General features: G+C 38.3%; 1 protein-coding gene across 5 annotated transcripts in view; it reads right to left on the reverse strand.

Moving 5' to 3' along the window:
- The window catches only part of SMARCA2 (SWI/SNF related BAF chromatin remodeling complex subunit ATPase 2), a 152,066-nt gene that overhangs the window by 105,988 nt on the left and 24,804 nt on the right, over window positions 1–21,274 (reverse strand). For all 5 annotated transcript variants that reach the window (XM_020801559.3, XM_078385052.1, XM_078385051.1 and 2 more), the window contains 4 exons: window positions 19,579–19,708; window positions 12,234–12,551; window positions 11,551–11,634; window positions 8,865–9,114 (listed from right to left, as the gene is read on the reverse strand). In XM_020801559.3, the coding sequence (XP_020657218.3) occupies window positions 8,865–9,114; window positions 11,551–11,634; window positions 12,234–12,551; window positions 19,579–19,708 (782 nt within the window). The remainder of the gene's footprint in view (window positions 1–8,864; window positions 9,115–11,550; window positions 11,635–12,233; window positions 12,552–19,578; window positions 19,709–21,274) is intronic.

Below are 21,274 nucleotides of genomic sequence, written 5' to 3' on the forward strand. Positions count from 1 at the left end.
AGCCTGTAAAGCAGTTCATCAATATCAACCTTAGCTACAACTAAAGTTCAACCCATGATTTAAACACCATTTTAATCTATGGTTTTAGAACCTAATTGAAAGTCTTACCCTTAACTATGATTAAGCAAAGAGCAAGGTGGGATTTTGTTTTGGAAAGGGTTGTACAAGAGAGCATGCATCCAGGATGCTACAGCTACACGGGCCACAGCTTGTTTTTTCAGATAAAACAGTATGTGGTATTTTGCTCAGAATTAGAGCCAACATACCTTTTTGGAGTATTTTTCTACACTCTACTTCTTATTATTGGGGTCGGGAGGGAAGGGGAGATGCATGCCTTTTTCATTTCAAAAAAGAAAGCTCTTTTCTCTAGTTTCTTTACCATAATTGGTAAAAGATGGCTTTACCTTGCCATCTTTACTGGCCAAAGGCATTTCTGAAAGTAGTCTGAAAGGCTACAAAAGCTGTACTCTAAGACAGATAACTGCCTTAGCTTTACTGAGCAGGCATTTGGGGAACTGCTTACCTGTAACAGCCCTCATGTGCTGAAATTATTCCTTCTATGTGAAAAGCAATGTGTAGTTAAACATCTTTTCCTAACAGCCCTTTCTTCAGTCAGAAAAAGCAGCTACTGCCAACAGAATCAGATGTGTGGGGTGGGTGGGAGAGAATGGGAATTCCAGTGTATAATACAGAAAATACCTGAGGGCTAGTTCATATATACAGTTTTTCTTGAATTGTATCACTTCAGGCTACAGGTAAAAGAGGTTGCTGAACACATGTCAACTGCATGTGTTACTTCTAAGTTTCATGGCTTGGTGAATATTTAAAATATTTACTCATCTATAAAACTGTAACACAGAGAGAAAACTGGCATGTCATGCAGAAGTATTCAGACTACGTTACCTCCCTCAACATGCCCTCAGTGAAAAATTTAAGCAAGCAACCCCTACTGGCAAGCTAATGTAGAACAGTCTTAGATTGGTTTTACCACTTCATTCTGCTGAATATGCATGTAAATTCTTACTCAACACATCAGCAACAGCAGGAGTATACAGCAAATGTATAAATGTTATTAATAATTATATTTAGGGATGGGTTACATGCTTTTTGGGGGGCAGTAGTGCATATATTAAATTACACTTGGATATAGTACATTGTTTTTCTCTAGGTAATTCCTCCCAACTTCAGCATGATACAGAAAGTAAATAAAGAATTCTAAACTTTCTGGAACAACAAAGGATATATAACACTAAATAGCTACAAGAGTTTCATTTAGTATCCTCAAGAGTACAGAAAACTGCAGCAGAATTAGGTCAGACAGGGTTTTTTTTCACACAGATTGAACAGTAAATCTGGAAGGATGCTGGCAAGAAAGAATCCCATTAATGGCAACTGATATTGATTCAGGTTCAAAGGAAAAGCTTATGATAACTAGCAGAAAAGATATTTGTTCATAAAATAATGCAGCTATAGCCTGTTTCGTAAAACAGGTATATGACACAAGAAAATAAAATAGTTATTATTTTTCTCTATATATATAATTAGACTGCTTAGTGAATGTGATAATTAACATATTTGGTGACTTCTTTACTTCTGATTTCATGAAGAAAATAAAAGCTGCTCCGCAGATCCAAAGACAGAAGTAATTAACTAAACAGAGTTAAGAATGGCATATATCGACCAGTTGATAAAACATGACTCTCCAATGTAGATATCTGAAAACTTTAAACAAGATTCTGTCAAGTCCTTTTTCAAGAACTTTTCCTCTCTACTACGTATCATGGAATAGTCAACACATCTATTAACTTTTGGTTATTAGCACATTATACAAAGCTGTGCTGTACCCCATGCCAGATCCTCCACAGGATAAAATGTTAAATAGACTTAAATTGTCTAATGCTTGATTCAAATATCTTGAGCAAGGCAGGCATTGTTTTTCATTTTTGTGAAGCTTTTCTTAAAAAGAAAAAGAATTAGAACATTAATCTGGAATTCCCTATGCCATCAGCTTTTGTCAATAATTCAGACCTTTTTACTCACTAACAAAAGCACCCAGTTTTGTGGCAGAACAACAGCACCTAATTTGACATGTTCAAATACAGTGGTGCCTCGCATAGCGATGTTAATTGGTTCCAAAAAAAACATTGCTATGTGAAACCATCGCTATGCGAAACACCATTTCCCATAGGAATGCATTGGAAACCGGTTAATCCGTTCCAATTGGAACGGATTGCCGTCGTTAAGCGAAAAAACCCATAGGAAACATCGCTAAGTGAAACAATGTATCCTCCATTGGAATGTATTGAAGCTGACTCAATACATTGTAATGGCTTTGCGAAGTCAATTTTTGCAATTTTAAATGTGTCATACAAGGGTCAAAAATGGTTTTAAATTTTATTTATTTATTTATTTTTATTTATTTATTTATTTTATTTCTATCCCGCCTATCTGGTCTTATTCGACCAGATAAATGCTTGGATTAGCTTCTGCACCCTCTAAAACGGATGCAAAAGTTAATTTGGCTTTGATCTGACTTTTCATTAATTTATGGTGAATTTTTCCCCCCAACTTTTGACAGCTGTCAAAATCTGACAGCTCCATTATTTCCTATGGGGGAAGAAAAAATTCACAAAAAATTAATGAAGACTCAGCAATTGTTCTAAATTCTTGGGTTCGTTAGAGGACCCCCTAAGTTGTGTGCAAACCTGATTTGGCTTTGATCTGAACTTTCGTTAATTTTTTGTAAATTGTTTTCTCCCCCATAGGAAAGCATGGAGCTGTCAGATTTTGACAGGTCCATTGGTTCCTATGGGCCAAAAAAAAAATGCACAAAAAATTAACGAAAAGTCAGATCAAAGCCAAATCAGGTTTGCACATGACTTAGGGGGTCCTCTAACGAATCCAAGCATTTAGAACCGTTTTTGACCCTTCTAAGACACTTTTTAATTGAAAAAAAAACATCGTTAAGTGAAGCAGGGGACCTAAAATCGCATTCGTTATGCGAAGCATGGTCCCAAACTTCGCTAAGCGAAAATCGCCCATAGGAAACATTGTTATGCGATGCATATTATTTTCTAAAAAACATTGTTATGCGAATTCATCGCTAAACGAGGCAATCGTTAAGCGAGGCACCACTGTATAAGCAAAATTCCTCAGTTGGAGATGCTACACCTGTCCGAAACAAGTGGAGGTGTGGCGCCTGTTGCCACCTCAGTCACATCCCTTGTCACTGTGCTTCTAAAGCAGCCATTCTCAACTCTCTTTTTTTTTTTTTTTGCCATGACCCTTTTAAGAGTTCTTTCAGGTCCCAGAGCCTTCTTTCAAACAAGAATGCAACATGGAGAGATATTTTGCAGAAACATCTCATACTGTATTTCTCAGTCTGTGGCTCCTTTCAAATGTGCCAGGGCCTCTCAGGAGGCCATATGGCGCCTGTTGAGAATGAAGCCTTGCAAGGTAGGGCTCAACCCATTCCCATGCACTGAGCGAGGGTTATTGTCCCATAGCAGAGAAGAGGGAACAGCCCTTTAACTCTGTTCCTCAAATCACTTCCCTCAGCTTCAAAACTGCATGGTCTGTAAACCTATTAAGGAAATTTGGAACCTGAGAATGGTACGGTACTTCAAGCTTCAAATATACAATCACTTTATAACTGATATGATTTTATATATATTGAAGCCCAAAAAGCCTAGTGGTAGATGGGTTGAGAGCCCTATTAGAACACCTATCAAGTTTCAAAGTCTTGGATTTATGACTAATAGATCTTTTCTTATTACAGTTTTTATTGTACTACAGCAGGATCATCATATTTGTGATGGATCCACTCAATGTTTTAGCATGAATGAATGCCTGAAACCATGGATAGTAGCAAAACCTATATACAACATTCAATGAAGCAGGATAAAGGTCACAAGGATGTGAGACAAAGGCCACAAGGCCTGCCCCCTTATCTTTTGTATATAGGACTGTGGTAAACTGCAGATAACTGAAAACGCAGGTACCAATCCCATGGATACAGGAGTCCTACTGAATATTTTAAACTTCCTCTATAACTAAGATACTTCATTTGCTCAAAACACATGTCTTGTTTCATTACATTCTTGCTTCTGCAACGGAAAACTATCTAGGAGAAAATGGGAATCTACCTGCCAACAAGACAGCTGTTTCATCCTAGTAGACAGAGTAGAGAACATCCCTGTATCTGGACCACTGAAGGTAACAAGTCTGGGAAACATTCCCACTGGGCATCCCTGACTGACAACACAAACTCTATAGGTCTGTGGGATCTTAAAGACAGAATACAGTGGTGCCTCGCTTAATGATGTTAATTGGTTCCCAAAAAAAATCGCTATGGGAAAACATCGCTAAGTGAAACACCATTTCCCATAGGAATGCACTGAAAACCGGATAATCCGTTCCAATGGGAACAGATTACCGTCCTTAAGCAAAAATCGCCATAGGAAACATTGCTAAGCGAAACGCGGTTCCCCCATTGGAATGCATTGAATAGGTTTCAATGCATTGCAATGGTTTTGACAGGTCCGTTTTCGCTATTTTTAAAGTGTCTTAAAATGTTCAAAAACTGTTTAAAATGCTTGGAGTCGTTAGTGCACCTTGTAAAACCTTTGCAAACTTAATTTGGCTTTGTTCTGAGTCTTCGTTAATTTTTGGTGAATTTTTTTCTCCCCCATTGGAATGCACTGAACTGTAGAAACCTACAATTCAATGCATTCCAATGAGGGAGAAAAAAATTCACCAAAAATTAACGAAGACTCAGAACAAAGCCAAATTAAATTTGCAAAGGTTTTACAAGGTGCACTAACGATTCCAAGCATTCTAAACAGTTTTTGAACATTTTGAGACACACTTAAAATAGCGAAAACGGACATCGCTAAACGAAACAGGGGGACCTAAACTGTCATCGCTATGCGAAGCATGGTCCCGAACATCGCTATGCGAAATTTCCCCATAGGAAACATCGCTAAACGGAGCGCAAGATCACTCCAAAAACTTCATCACTAAGCGAATACATCGTTAAACAAGGCAATCGCTAAGCGAGGCACCACTGTACTGTAGCTGAAAATCATAAGGGATTAAAAACAATGTCTACAAAGTGTTAAAAATGAGGACATATGTGGTGTGAATATGGGAATATTCTGGAATATTCTGAAAATAACAGTGAAAAAATCCAAGCTTTCTAGGTTTGGGCCTTAGAGAGCCTTATCAACTAGGTATTTAGTTAACAAATGTTGAAACCCATTTAAATATTTTTAGCACTACATTGTAACAAAGCAGGCTGAGGTAAATGCAAATTCAGTCATCATACAGTTAATAAAGTGCTGTACAAACTCAGGAAGAGGTGCTTCCTACCTCACAGTAGTTGATCAGCAACAACCTTAGCTGCAGTTAAGTACTAACTCATGATCTGGAAAGCATTTCTCCTCCTTAGCTATGGTTAAGATCCAGCTAACAAACTGCTTAACAGTCTTCAAAGCTTGTGACAGAGTGAGGGGATTTGGGGATGAAGTGCCCCACTTAGTTCCCAAGCCTGCTGGGAGAAGAGGGTGCAGTTGTTCTAGACAGAAAAGAGGTGTAGGGAGGAAGGGCAGACACCTGGTTCCTGACAGGTTAACCATGGTTACCAGGAAGCCAGTGTTAAAACTGCATTAATCCAGTCACCTTAATAAGGGTGGGCATATAAATCTGAGGTAGCAAGTCTCCAAACAACATTTGTAAACCAAATCAAAAGAAGTACATATAAGAAGCATATATATATATATACCAACAGTACCAAATTAATGGCACGTTCCTGAATTTCAAAGAAACATTATCTTGGTTTTGCTAAAAATTGAAATATACACTTTACAATGAAGAAACAGCCAAATGGCTCTCATATAAAATTAAAAATAAAGGACTAGTAGGTTTTTGTTTCTTTAAATTACCTCTGGTAATACCCTACACATGGAACTGCAATTAACAAAGAGACACTTTCACCTAAAATACATGCATCAAAACTTGAACCAGGCTCACTGCCTAATCCTTGGAACAGATGAAAAAGACCATTCTTATTTTCAGGGGAAAATATTAGAGGCAACTACGGTAAGTCATCCAATCATGTGACAGGGCCAAAAAAGAAAGCCTTTTTGCTGGTAACTGCCATTTACAAGTGCTTCAGGGATTTCATCTAACCCTGCCCAAAATACGTTTAATTAATCTCCACAGTGCAGTCATTTGTCTTCACCCATGCAGAAAGCGAATTCTGAATGGAACCAAAGATAAAGATCATCTTACAGAAAGGCATTCCCTTGAACCAACTGAACACAACTATAAATGTAACATTAAATAGCTGCAGGGTTTTTGGAAAGGGTGCTATGCGGCAGGACTGATGACACAAGGAGACGGAAGAGCTTTCTATCTATAGGAAGACTGTTTTGTCAGATGATAAAAGAGATCCATTTGACATAATCCACTGTGCTCATAATTTCAGGACAATAGCATATGCAATTCTTTATTAGCACTGAGAAGAAAAGAAGCTTTACACATAGTGGAATGACATTAAATTACACTGCACATTATTAGTTTTACAAGACTTATTCATTAAGATTAAAGCAGCACTTAATTTTTTTTAAAAAAAGTATTAAGAGAGCTTTGTAAGAACTATGGCATACATTTATCATGCTGGCCCAGTTTCAAAAAAACAAAATAAGCTGAGCTACTCACTGAATATTTTTCAAAGGGGGGGGGAGGAGTTAGATATATTTTTCCAAGAACCACATTTCACTACATTCTTTGCGATTCCATTAAAAATAACAATAGTTAAAGATAGAATAGTCTCATTTTAGAACAACGTATTATGCATGGTGAATTCAACAGAGACATTACATAAGACTACAAGATGATACAATTAATAGCATTTTTACGATGAACACCACTTTTTTGAAAAGCTGGCACATTCCCAGAATCAGTTGCACTGAACTGACACTTCTCAAGGAAAGCCAAAAACAACTGAGCACCAAGTTCCATGCAACAGGGAGCCTCAAGAGCTGTTCTGTAATTTACCAAGGACAAAGTTCCAAGATATTACAAAAGTTTCAGAAGTCTGATTGACCAACCTAACTTATATTTTCACCAAATGAACCAATATTACCTCATACAGGGATCTGTATGTCAAACAAGAGCTTGGGAATTTTACCTTTTTGAAATACGACTCCCACAAGCCCAACAGGTAGGAGTTGTGGGAAACCTAGTCCCCCATAAAAAAAGAAAAAGAAAACAAAATCAACTTTTCCTAAGTATTGTGCTACAACGTGATTTCAATTACAGTTTTCCCAATTGGGATAGAGGTTCCACATCCTTTGGTCTCTGTGGAAGAAAAAGGAATCGCTAAAAGAGCTAAACTTGACAAGTTGAGGAGGGTAGGTCTAAAGAAAACTTTATGCAGTGAAAATGGGGTGAATGTATGAATAACTGTGTGACATAAATTTATATTAGGACATGCACAATCATTAAGCCACCTTAAGAAATTCAACCCACAAAAAGCTTGACAGGACTCAAAGCTTGGGCATCTTTTTGCCTGGTGGGTTGTTTATTTTGATAAGTCATAAACTGAACGGAAATAAATTACATATGACCATCAACTATTCACCTTAAAGTAGTGGAGGAAGCAGCCTCTATATAAAGATTGCAGAATGGGTGATATCAAAAATGCTTTCGTGCAAGAGGAAGGCACTTACAGGCACTTTGGCTGGCAACAGCCTTTTCTTTTTCTTTTTACACATTCCTCCTTTGACCTGGCCTCCCTCTGTCAAATTCCTCCAGTAAACAAGATTTTAAACTAAAAACTGTAGCAGGAAAAGTTAGAGTCTGCACACAGCACCCACAGTTCTTTAGATCTCAGCTCTTTTAGTTCAGTTTTTTAAAACAGGATTCTTACAAAGCATGGTGAATAAATTCATGTTATCAGAGCTAGGAAGGGGGAAATCAGCAATTTACAACGATTGGTGCTGGACTAGGACCAAAGAAGTCTCTGTCCAAATCCACATGTAAGCTGTGTAGCTCACAGAGTGTCCCTTCCTTGGCCTGGCCTCCCTCACAGAGTTGTTGTGAGGATAAAACTGGAGGCAAACTACACACACTACCTTGAGTTTTAGAGAGATATCTGGAAAGCAAGCTCTCTAAAGAGCTGCTCCAAAAGCAGCTGACAGGGCTCTCTTTACAGCTGCTGAAGTTCAAGTGCTTTAGAGAGCAACTGACATGCTTCCTCACAGAGAGGCACAATGGAGACTCTGGTCTATAGGTTCTTTGTTCACAGGCTGTCTCCATGGCCATATTTCTCATAATATTTCCAATGAAAAAGACTCTTCAAAGAAAACTACTTGGGCTTTGTGGCCATTTTCTCTGGAAAGAAAGCCTGCCCACTTTGAGTTGCCAACAGCCAACAAATGGCACTGGCACTCGGTCCTCCCATCTCCCATGCCCAGGACCTCTTCTCCCTCTACCACTTTTAATGGTCAGGGAACAAATACCGTACATATTACTTCATTTGTGGCACAGATCCTACTTTTGCCCTGCATCTAGTTGCTCTGGCAAATTTTTGAGTCTTAGCAGTTTGCCACCTGTCAAAAGTGTATTTTTTGGCCATTTGATAAAGCAAACGTGTGACTTAGCTCAATTTCTGGCAAGTTACTGGTCCTTATGAGTAGGTAAGCACCTACAGGAGTTATCTTGTGGCAAGCCCTGATGCCCACGATACTTTCTCAGATTTTGAAATGTATCTAGCTGGACTCTCAAATGAAGCCTTTGCTTAACTGCACAGCTTATATATTTATACATTCATAAATGAAGAATCCTGATTTGTTTATTACCTATATTCCCGTTCTTGGAGAATTTCAACAGGGTCCAGCCCTTGTGGCTTTTGAATGGGACTGATACGGTTCTGTTTTTGCTGCAGCTGAACAATAGGAGAAGGCTGACCGGGGGCAGGCGGTGGGACAGAAGGACCCGGCATTACTGCAGCAGGCTGACTAGAAGCAGGGGCAGGTGAAGGTCTTCCACTTGGAGGTGGAACAGCAAGCTTTTGAGGTGTGTTGGGAACATTCATGTCTGCACTTTGCCCTGGAAAATAAAAAGGGTATGAATGTTTGTTGTTGTTTTTTTAAAAAAAGATCAAGACAAAACAAAACAAAAAAACCCTCAAACGTTCATCCATTAATTCAATATCTACATCAAATGATCAAGGTAGTTTCAAAAATAAAAGTCATACATTAAAGAGGAAGAAAACACACAATAATGAATATTTGTTTGTTTGTTTGATGCTAAACACTGAAATCTCTACTTACAGGTTCTCAATCAACTAATAAAATAATGTTCAATTGCCAGAAATCAGACATTCCTCAATTCTAGTCTTCATGGATTAAAAAAAATTACCTTATTTTTCTGTGTATAAGATGGCCCCATATACAAGATGCCCCCCACTTTTCTAACCCAAAATTAAGAAATCTAAGTGGGGCTTAGCAAGTGTAGGGGGAAAGGGATCAAAGCACTGCAGGATCGCTTTGATGCCTGCTTTCCCCTCCACTTGTTTTTTTCTCTCCTCAGCTTACTTCCGTGTATAAGACGACCCTCAATATTTAATCTAAAGATTTTAGACAAAAGTATAGTCTTCTACATGGAAAAATATGGTAGGTCCCATATAAAAGCAAAGCCCAAGCCTATGAGCAAATTGTGCAGAATCATCTTTCCCACAACTCTTCAGTCTGGCTGACACACAACAGCCAAACTAATTGTGCAATAGCAAGCTTTGTGGCATAGTGATTATAAACTGCAGTACTGTAGACACGTCTATGCTCACAACCTGAGTTTGATCCCAATGGGTTCAGGTGGCTGGCTCAAGACAGATTCAGCCCTCCATTCTTCCAAGGTTGGTTAACTGAGGACCCAGCTTACTGGGGGTGGGGGCATAGTGTTCCTTGCTGTAACCCGCCAAGACTGCGTTCTAACACTATTGGACAGTATATAAATCACAACAACAAATGTTCAAACCTTGCATTTGCCTACTCTCCTTCACTCAAAGCACTCTAAACTCCTGGTTTCTGCACATCATAATGTATTGATATGTCCAGACAGCAAACCACTATTTAGGTACACACTGTGATAATATGTAATAACATGTTTGAAAAGCACATAAGAATACTGAAAACATGGGAAAATAATAATAAATTATGATTTATACTTGCCTGACATAGTATAGCAAGAAAAGGACTCCTACCAGTGGAAATATTATCTATACTGCCACGCCTTAAAAATGAAACATAACTTCATTTTGTTCTTATTTATCCATATATCACTGACTGCCGCTGGTTTCTTGTTATGACTACTGTCTCTTAATTATCCCTGAATGATTCTTTGTGCAAACAGGACCATAGGAAACAGCAGGGCAAATGAGTAACACCACAGAGCCCTCAGACAGGATACAACAGAATTAAAATAGAAGCTTGTATTCAGTGGTATCCAATTAATGATTACTGAACTGAGATCCTGCAATCCCATCAGGAGAAAGTGGATGAACTTTAGTTATTCACCTGGTATTCATACATCTGATGTATACTGTCTGTAAATAATACCTCTGGATTTCAGAAAGCTGAATAAGTGCCGTTTTCTACATTTTACTCATTTTATTGATTCATTTAATACATTACACTGACAGAATTTTGCATAAAAAACTTAAAGTCCCTTCTTTCCAAAAAGAAAACAATTGATGTGGAAGTTATTAAAGGCAACCTCAGAAGAGCGAAATCTTGTAAGACATGTGTGTTTTTTTTCCCATGTTGATATATTTGCAAAAATCTTGGGCTGAAATCTTCAGAAGCATAATATTCTGGTGCACTTTCCAGAAAGTAATACTGTTCTCCTGCAGCAGCTCCACCAATGAACTTCATTCACCAGTGTGGGCAAAGAGAACAACTACTTTCACTGCTGTACAAAATCTTGTAAGACATCCCTGAATGTTGCAGGTGTGCCAGAAACGGGGTAGGTAGGGGGGCAAGCCTAAAACTGCCACAGAACAAGTGCTGACCCATTGTATTTTGGCCTGCAGAAGCCCATTTCAATGCCTGCTTATATGGTGCCAATTTATTATAAAACAGATCTTTAAAAGAAGATTACATTGCCTTTTCCTTTTCTCCTTCTCAGACCACTACAACATCAATGGTTTGGCTTTCAACATAAAAGAAGAATGGGCAACGTGCTTCCTGCTGGGGTATTCCTACACCTCGCAAATCCACTCTAGAGCCCCCCTCATAAAACATCAAGAGAAATGGAGAGGGGGGCCCTCCAGGAGCAGCAGTTTATGCATCAGAGATCTTAGGAAAGTCCCTAAGGTTCCACCACAAACCCGAAAAATCCAAATCAAAACTACCTTTCTTTTATTTTTCAGTGTCTATTGTCTATCAGTTCTGATGGCAGTTGGTTCTAGGAGCTTAAACCTAACATCCATCCCACAAAAGTCGCACAATTCTAGTATAAAAGGATTTTTAAAGCTGTTTAATTTACCTTCTGGCCATGTTTTTGGGGCCATAGCTGGTGTGTGTCCTGGCATTCCTGAAGCTACTGCTGTTCCAGTGATGGGGACAACCACTACAAGAAATATAGGAAGAAATGTTTACTAGAATGTGTCATGCAAAAGGACTGTTTAAGGTAAACAAATTTGGAGTGGCTATTGTAGATTTTAGTCGGAAATATAAATATAGTGTTAATTTTAAAATAATTTATACATCTAATACTCTTCTTGTGTGGCTTAGGATAGGTGTATGTGTATACACATATGCACACAACCAAGCTACAACATAATTGTGAGGGAACATCAAATGTTAAGATTCTTCCACTGGAAAAAAAAGGACATTGGAACCTTCCTCCATGCTGTCAAACCCAGGTCTGCTACAATAAAATATTAACAAAGAAGCATACTCATAGAACGGAATCATTAGGATATGTAAAATCTTCAGTGAAACATTAATAGCCTTTTAAAAGTTTTAAATATATCTATGTAAAATTAAAAGTGAATTGCTTCCTGGAAGAGAAGAGATAACTCTACTCTGAGGTAGAATCTTCACAGAGGGAACCTCACACAGTTCCACACAGTACTTCTTTCTTCCTTTCCCCTTAGTGACACCATACAAGCATGCCTAAGGTCAGCATACACAACGTAAAACTTGCATGGTATAAAGCTGCTTTACCAGATGGCTTGTAAATAGGAGTCTGTTGCTGTTGAATGCCAGGCAGCGTTCTCTTCCCTTGTACAGCAAGCTGAAGATTTTCTGGCAACGGCTGACCTCTGGCCAGCATTTTGTATGCTAGAATCTGAGCTCGGAGCTGATGCAGCTGAACCGGACTGAACGGTGAAGGACCTCTGTTGGGTTGACTCATCGCTTGTGGATCTCCTGGCATCATGGGTCCTGGCTGGCTGGGTGGCATCTGGGGTGGAGTTGGACCTCCTCCAGACATTGGACTGGATACATGCTCTCCCAGTGGGGACGGATGAGGAGACATGTAGCCTACAACACAAAATAAAAGATCAATTAATAGTTCCTACTATGCAACTATTCAGCCCTAAAATGTAAGTGTAACATTGAAGCACTGTTAGTGGGTGTTTCCCTAAAGCAGAATTTTAGCTGTTCACTCAAACTACTTTTTGAAAGCTAACCACTAGAACGATCACTAACATAAGTCACAAATAGTAAACTGTTAATTGGTTTTGCATTTTTCCTCCATCATTTGAAACTGATAGATAGCTATTCAGAAATTTTGTATTTAGATAAACAAATAAATTATGTATTTACATTCTCGCTTTCCAAAACTAACCTTTGTAACATGGCTTAGAAAAAAACCCACAAAACAAATTGATTTTTAAAAGTTTTAAAACAAAAAAGACAACTTGTTTTGAGGCCCTATTAGGGTAATAGATATAGACATCCACTCTAGTACACAGACATTCCACAATTTTAACATTCATCTACAATGCAATAATGCTAGAAGGTACACTCTGTATTCTCACTGGTCACTAAAAGTCCAACACAGAAACGCCAGACATATGCACACAGTGCTATTCTGCCGGGCACATTAAGAAATTGTCACTGAAGACTTTAATGCAGTGTATATATTTAAGGCTATATATTGATGGTCCTTTCAGAATAGCAATGACAGCAATGCTTCCTTAAAACTACTCATGGTATTAACACCATAAAGCTTGATAGATGTGTAAACAGAATAAGGAAAAAGAAACCCACAAGGCAATGTTGATGTAAGGCCGGCTGTGCCAAACTGAAACACTTGTTGGTCTGGTAAATTTCACTTCCAAGGAGAACTGTTTTTTTTAAAAAAAACATCAAACACCAAATAGCAAAAATGATGAATGAAATAGCATCACTGAAAATGAGAGCCAGACAAAACTGTTCTTCATTTCGAAACTGGTTAATGTTAACGAATGGGATTTAACACATACACACACACACATGTATGTATGTAGCTCCACTCCTGCAGCTACACAACCTCCACCCCCTGTCCGGGACACTCCCTGCTCCGCCTCCAGCTGCAGTCCTTCAAGGCGCAGGCAGCAGAGGGTGTGTGTGTGGGGGGGGGGAATAGCTGCTGTCCTGGTTCTCCCTCTCTTCCCAAGAGTTCTTCCCAAAATCCGACATCGGAAGTTGGGTAATTATATCCTGATGGTGACTTATGGCTCGTATGCCCATAGAGAGGGTTCGGTTCGCCATCGTTGCCATAGATCCTTGGTGGGTCATGCCATGTAAATGCACCCATTGTATGAATTACTGTTTATACTTAGAACATTAAATGTAATATATAAATATTACCCTGATAATATAAAATATTTTAAAATTTAAAATGGAGATCAACACCACTCTAAAAACTCTGATTGAAATTCCAAGTATCTTTTAACTCTTAAGACTTTCTTCTATGTTCCTGAAGTACACACACTACACAAAAAAATCTCCCTTACAAACAGATAAAGGCTGTAGCACAATATTGCAATAAGCTTGATTCCTCAGTTTTATAACCGAGGCCTGGAGTCTTGTATTATTAATCCAATATAGTTTATTGTTTTTTCATCTCTCTACTACAATAAATACCTCAGTTCTGTTACTACACCTCTTTCCCTCTTATACTGAACAAATTATCAGAGTTCTCCACATCTATTCATTCAGTTTAATAATATGCATTCAGCATTCCATAAAATGTATGTGGAGGAAATACTTTATCAGAGGTGTATAAATATAAGAACTAAATAAATCAATATATGAACAAGTCAATAAGTAATACAGTAAATTGTTATTGTTAGTACAGACTTTTAAAGTACATTTTAATAATAATGGGGGAAGATATATCTTTCTCACTTACTTTACTTTTATAAAAAGTAAGCCTTTTCACTACACATTCAATCCTTTACTTGACCTTATTTATTTCCAAATTTTAACCAGAAGAGAATTCATAGAGAGAATATGAAAGAGACATAAAGCCACAGCAGCTCACAGTAGTTCTCTTTATCCCACAACATTCACTGTAATAAGGTTGTATATTCACAAAAACATGGCAGTAAGCCTGGCTTTGGTCTGCATTGCCTCATCTAACAGGGATATATATTTTTCACATGACCAGCATTTGTTCAGCATCTATCAAGTAGCACTCTGTGAATACTGAAGTAGCACAGCAATGTCACTAAAAACTGGTGGGTACAGGAGAATGCCAGTGTAAAATCACAGTAAGCGACCTACCACCCAGTGGTAGATGTGCCATGGCCTAAACCAAACCTACAAGGTAAAGATGCCATCACTGCTATTCTATTCCAACAGCACACCGTAGGCTTTTTTCTTTGTACAGTGTCTTTGCCTGTGAAGTACACAACAGTCCAAACTCTCTGTACTGACTTCCACCCATGTCACAAGAAAAATCAATTTTACATAACCAGTGCAGAAGAATTAAATTCAGTGCCAGGTATCTTCCATATTTAGCCACACACATGACCCATGGAGAAGTTTTTATTATGATTATTGTTTTAAAAGAATAGAACATCCAAACTGCAAAAGGTAAACTAGTAAGCCAAATTTGAAAAACAGTTTAAGAATTCTTCCGTGGCTACAGACAGGACAAAATAAGAAAGCTAACATTCTGATCTTGTATAAAGACAAAACAATACACCTCACAAAAGAGCAATTAGCGTAAAGAACATACACAGAGTGCATGTCACCACAGACCTACCCAAATAAGTAACAGAACAACACAAAGGAGGAAGAAAATTTTGATAAAATGCTTCAGTAGGTTTAGAGAAATGACCCATTGTAACACAGATGTTCAACAACCACTTACATGGCACAAAGGACAATATCTTCCAAAACAGCTGCCACACATTTCTTAATTAGCGGACTTGACCAGCCATAACAATAGATAAGTAGCTATTCTCACTTGAGTAGCACTATCTTCTGAGCTGTCATTCTGATAAGACATACTGTTTAGGCCAAAAGAGCAAAGGTAAACTCTTCTCAAACTTATTCACAAGTAATTATCTTTTGTTTCAAAAACAGAAAGGGCAAGTTTCTAAAAATAACAGAGATTTATCAGCAAGGCAGCTGTAGATCCAGTTTCCAGAAGAGTTTTCCTCTGAACACCATTAAGGGCAGAAGAATGAATGCACGCATCTCTTAACTGTGTACTACAGGAAATTGAAAAACTATCCTGATGAAGCCCTGTGCAAAGAAAAGCATGTGCAAAAACGCAGCAGAGTACCTGCACCAATCAAATTTGCCACAATTAATGATGTCATTTAAAAGTATGAAATCCAAAGAGCTTATAATACTAATTTCGATTTCAACGTAGGCATTAGGACTCTCAAGTTCCTGAACACTAATGTGAGCAAAATGAGTTTTCCTATAGAAATTCTCTCCCAATCACTGGTATCCCACATGTTCTCTTCAAGAACAATTACTGTCTAGTAAAGCCCGCAATGTGTGAGCGGGACAGACCAAATGTGATCGCTCTTCTACAGCATAGCAGCACAACAGGCTACAAGTAGCTCCAATTACATTTCCATCAGACTACTTAGGGCCTTCTCACTATCATCTCTGTGCAACTTGCTCTTTCCAGACAATCACTGCCAGGCAAGCACAGTATGTGGAATTGGAGAGGAAGGAGGAGGGAGAGGATTGGAGACTGTTGAACTATTGGTACAAAGTTAGGGATGAAGCGCTCAAAAAAGTGAGATGGGAGGAATCTGAAATTTTTTTTGAAAAAAAGACAAGCTATTTCCTGATTTGGGGAGGGGGGGTAACAGCTTCTTTCTAAACAACTGAAAAATTAAGATAGGAAAAGCTCCCTCATCACTTACCATCCTGTTTCCCTGAAAATAAGGCCTACATTGAAAATAAGCCCTCAGGATGCTTGTAATGCAAGCCCCACCCCAAAAATAAGCCCCAGTTAAGTGAAACCCCACCCTCCACCCTTGTGCAGCAACCAGAAGAAGATGACATGACTGTATTTGAATAAATGTAGATGGTTGTATGTGAGCAAAATAAAACATCCCCTGAAAATAAGCCCTAATGCGTTTTTTGGAGCAAAAATTAATATAAGACCCTGTCTTATTTTGGGGGGACACGGTATCCCAAAATGTATTCGAAGGTCATGTTACATGTACTATTGTCTGCCATAATTATTTCTCCAATACTCCACCCATAATACTGCTTTAGCATTTACTGGAAACAGTTGTAATTAATCAGTACAAAATCTGGGGTAAATTCTCTGCAATGTGACTGTATGTCAAACATTGTGTGTAATGTAAGAATATAAAAAACATATCCTAGCTCATGATGGTTCCCCTAGTGCCTTCCATGGGTTTGGAACAAAAACCTTCATCAACTCTTATCACTGCCCAATGCCCACACTGGCTAGGGGCTGATGGGAGCTCTAACTCAAGTATTTATTTATTTATTTATTTATTTATTTGATTTATACCCCGCCTATCTGGTCCAAACGCCTATCTGCTCAGTCTGAGGCTTTGCATATTACATGGATGAACACAACTAACCCGATTTAACTGAAATCACTCCTAAATAATTTCCTATATAAAAGGAATAAAAAAGTAGTATTGCATCACAGATATGAAAATATATTACTAAATTTTTAAATTAAGTTAGTTTGTTTTTCAAAAGGGGGGGGGCACAGGAAGGTACAGTACCTATTCTACACCACTCACTACCATGTCCTGAAATAACCAGCTCTCATTCTGTTCTATAAGGTTTTTGAAATGCTGGACAATTGTTTAAACTAAGAAGCATTTGTTGTAAGCCTTATGTAAATACTTAAACTGTATTACAAGTGCTAGATTTCAACTGTATATTCCTTGGGGAAATGGCCTTGAATGATGTGCTTCTGTTAGTGTTGATTTGTTTTTTAAAACTGCCAGAGATTAAGCGTATTTTACATTTACCTTCTGTTCTTAGAGCTTAACTATACAGCATATGCTGCTACAAGAACATTTGACCTTTCAAAAGCCTTCCCAGTCTTCCATAAGCATCTAAAAACAAACTACTCCAGAAGTGCTTGCCAAAGGAAGGCAACAAGGCTGCTCTTAGCAGGCAGGAAAAGAAATTAACATAGAGACCCAAGAAAGGAACTGCTGAAGAATATATCTAGCACAAAATGTGTGTATAATCCTTGAATCCACACAGACAGCATAGACTTTAGATAATTTTGATCCTGCGAACATTTCTCTGTCCTCAACAGTGTTCCTTTACTGAATGCAAGTGAAATTCTCACCTTCTGATGCACCAAGACAAACATAGAACACAGCCAGGTACACTACTGTGGTCTGTCACACTAAAGCTCACATCCCTGCTTCTGGAGGCAGGCAAGCAGCAAAACCAGGAATTTATATCTTTGAAAACTTCCAACTGATTCAAGGTTTGAGTTCCAACAATGTGTTTGAAGAAGTGAATGTATACATAAAAACTCACAGTTCAAATTCCTTGCAGCACTCCATCACAAGAGTCAGGATGATTCAGTGCCCGAAGATTTGAAGACCTCAAAGCTTTTACTGATTGATTATGCAGTTGTCTTTTTGAAAATGTCTTGCATCTTATTCCTATTCTGCACCATCATTTTGGAATCTACAAGGCAGCTACCATGATTTCCATATTATCAATATGGAGCAATGACTCCTTGGCTAGGTAAGACCCAACATGAAATCTTAAAATCTCTGAATATTGAATCACCCTGACCTTGTGATGTAGTATTGTAAGGAACTAAAATTATTTGGAGCTCACAGAAATTTTTAAGTTGAAGCATTTGGACAACCTATTTGATCCAAACAGTCACACAGTCATCAGTAATATACAGTGGTGCCTCGCTTTACGACTGCCCCGCATTACGACGAAATTGCATTATGACGATCTTTTTGCAATCGCAATTGCGATCGCAAAACAATGGTCTGAATGGGGTTTTTTCACTTTGTGATGATCAGTTCCCTGCTTCGGGAACTGATTCTTCGCAAAACTACGATTTTCCTCCACGATTTTTCCTGATCGGCGGTTTCAAAATGGACAGTGAGTTTCCAGCCCATTGGAACGCACTGAAGGGATTTCAATGCGTTTCAATGGGCTTTTTATTTTCGTATTATGACGTTTTAGTTCTACAGCGATTTAGCTGGAATGAATTAACATCGTAATGTGAGACACCACTGTGCTGCCCATCAAAAGCAAAGTTCAGAACATTAAATACAAATGCAGCTATAATAGGACATTGTATATGAAATCATACTTGACACATTGAGATAGTAAATATAGAGAGCCATAGCTCCCACCTGGTTCAAGCCATGTCAATTCTAATTTAAAACAATTTAAGGACAGCTGGAAAAGGTCTCTGCCTGAGGGCCAGAAGAGCTACTTCCAGTCAAACCAACAATCATAAGCTGCCTGATCAAACTAAGGAATGCAGGAACCTTCATTATACAGAGCCAAGCCACTGGTTAAAATAGGTCAGTTGTATTACCTACACAAAGGGTAGGTAACCTATGCCCTTTCAGATGTTGATGAATTACTGTCTCACCACCTATCACAATTGTCCAGATTGCCTAGGGCTGACGGAAACTGAAGTCGAACAGCATCTGGAGTGTTGTAGTTTCAGCAAACCCTTGAGAATAATGACTGGCAATAGTTTCTTTCCATTTCCAATCTGGAGAGGTTGCATACTGATCATAGGGTTTATCACAGGGTTTTCAGCATGCAAAACACATACTCTACTACAAATTGCTTTCTCTATGCCATAGATTTGGCCTTCAACACTAAAGGTTTCTGGAGCAAAGCAAAGGAAATAAAACTATCTTAGATTCATATTTTCTGTGTTCATTTCGAACAGGCAGCTACTTTCTAGAAATGAGTTTATATATGCCTTTAAAGACTTTAAAACAAAGCCAGCGGGGTTTTACCATAGAAGGTTTGATGTTTTCTGTCAAAACTGGATTGTAGTTTTGCAGATCCTAAAAGTGATCTAAAATGTGTCAAAAGTATATCTGATGTGAACCTTGACTATGTTGATCCATTGGGCTCTGAGGTGGTCCCATGCCGGGATGAGGAGGTCGCATGCCTGCATTCTTCATAGAGCCGCCATGCAATTCTTCAACCATTCCTTTTTCATGCAAACCATCGATGGGCTGTAAGTGTAAAGAGATATAAATTCTTTTTCAGTGATATACAATTTTAGTCTGGCCCCCTTGGGGTGCTTGTGGAAAAAAAACACAAAATCTTAAAACATACACACAGTACATGCATGTAAAACATAATCTGTTTATACTGATCAATCAAGTGATAGATACTGTATCAATATGAATATTCTCCAAATAGCCATGGGGAAATACTATGGCACTTTAAAAACAAACCAATTAACTTCAATGTGCACTTCCATGGATCAAAATCTGGTATCCACCTATGGAGCCAAAGGTTGGGAGTTTGATTCTCCCTGCATGTCTCAAGAGAACAGCCAGCATGTGTTGCCTTGGAAAATTTGCAAGGTTCCTGTGCTTTCTCAGAAGCTCTGAGTAATCTCCATCTAGAAAATCCTGGCAAGGGTCAACATATGCCAGAACTGACTTGATAGCATGCTAGTGGCAAGTTCCAGTAATGAGTTGCCTCTAGAACAGGCCCAATGAATCAGTGGTTTTGAAAAGTCAACACCTATGAAAATTCTACTGATTCAATGGACCCACTTTAGTTGTGACTTACTACTGGATTTCAGACAACAGTTCATTGACACAATGGAGCTATCAAGCTTTTAATTATTGGAGCTTACAGGCCCTAGCCAAGTGATAAATTGTCTACCAAGTAGACTTCACTGTTCCAGAAATGCTGAGAGTTGCTTCTGGGACAAAGGTCAGAGTATGGTAAGGGGGAAACGACAGACTCTTGACTTCTACCAAGGAACAACTTGCACAATTTCTGTGACAGCCTGGCATACAGTTTATTTCATGGCTGTGTCCTGCAATCTAAAGCAATTAACAGCTTGATAGTCCAATTTCTGTGTTAATGAATCATTGCCATTTTTTCTATTATCCATATCCTCACTTGATCATGAAGTTTACCACCATGGGGATAAAAATAAATATAAGAGAATATACTATTTGCACTCATTCTGTCTGGAGAAGTAGATTTTGATCAACAAAAGCTTGCACTGAAATAAATCTGTTAGTCCTTAAAGTACCGCAATATTTTGCCTTATCTTTCTTTTCCCCTTTAATTTTGCCAATATATTGATATTTATAATTACTGTATATAAAACAGTATCAGTTGAAAGTCTAAATGGCATGTCTTTAAAACAGAGAAAAAGATTCAGGTGGCATTAACAGAATCAACTAGGTGAACAGAACTGAGTAAAATATGACATGACAGTAGTCTGTTCTGAAGTCACATTCGTTATGTCTTTAGACAAACATGCCAGATTTCCCTCCTCTAACATAGCTCAAGTTATTTAAAAAGGCCACTTCTTGACACTTTTGCTTTTTTTATGCAGCACACTTGCTATACGTTTTGACAAGAGTGCTGAGAACAATAAAATTCTACATTTTGCCATGAACCAAGCTAAAGGCAAAAACCGTAAACACCATTTAATATAAACTGGAAGCAAAAGCTAGTGGGTCAAACTGAAATGGAGAACCGCTATCGCAGCCCAGTCTCTAGCTTTAAGCAGTACCTGCTTCAACAGAAAATCCAAAACACAATTTTCC

Source organism: Pogona vitticeps, chromosome 2 (assembly GCF_051106095.1).
Source record: "Pogona vitticeps strain Pit_001003342236 chromosome 2, PviZW2.1, whole genome shotgun sequence".
Lineage (NCBI taxonomy): Eukaryota > Metazoa > Chordata > Lepidosauria > Squamata > Agamidae > Pogona > Pogona vitticeps.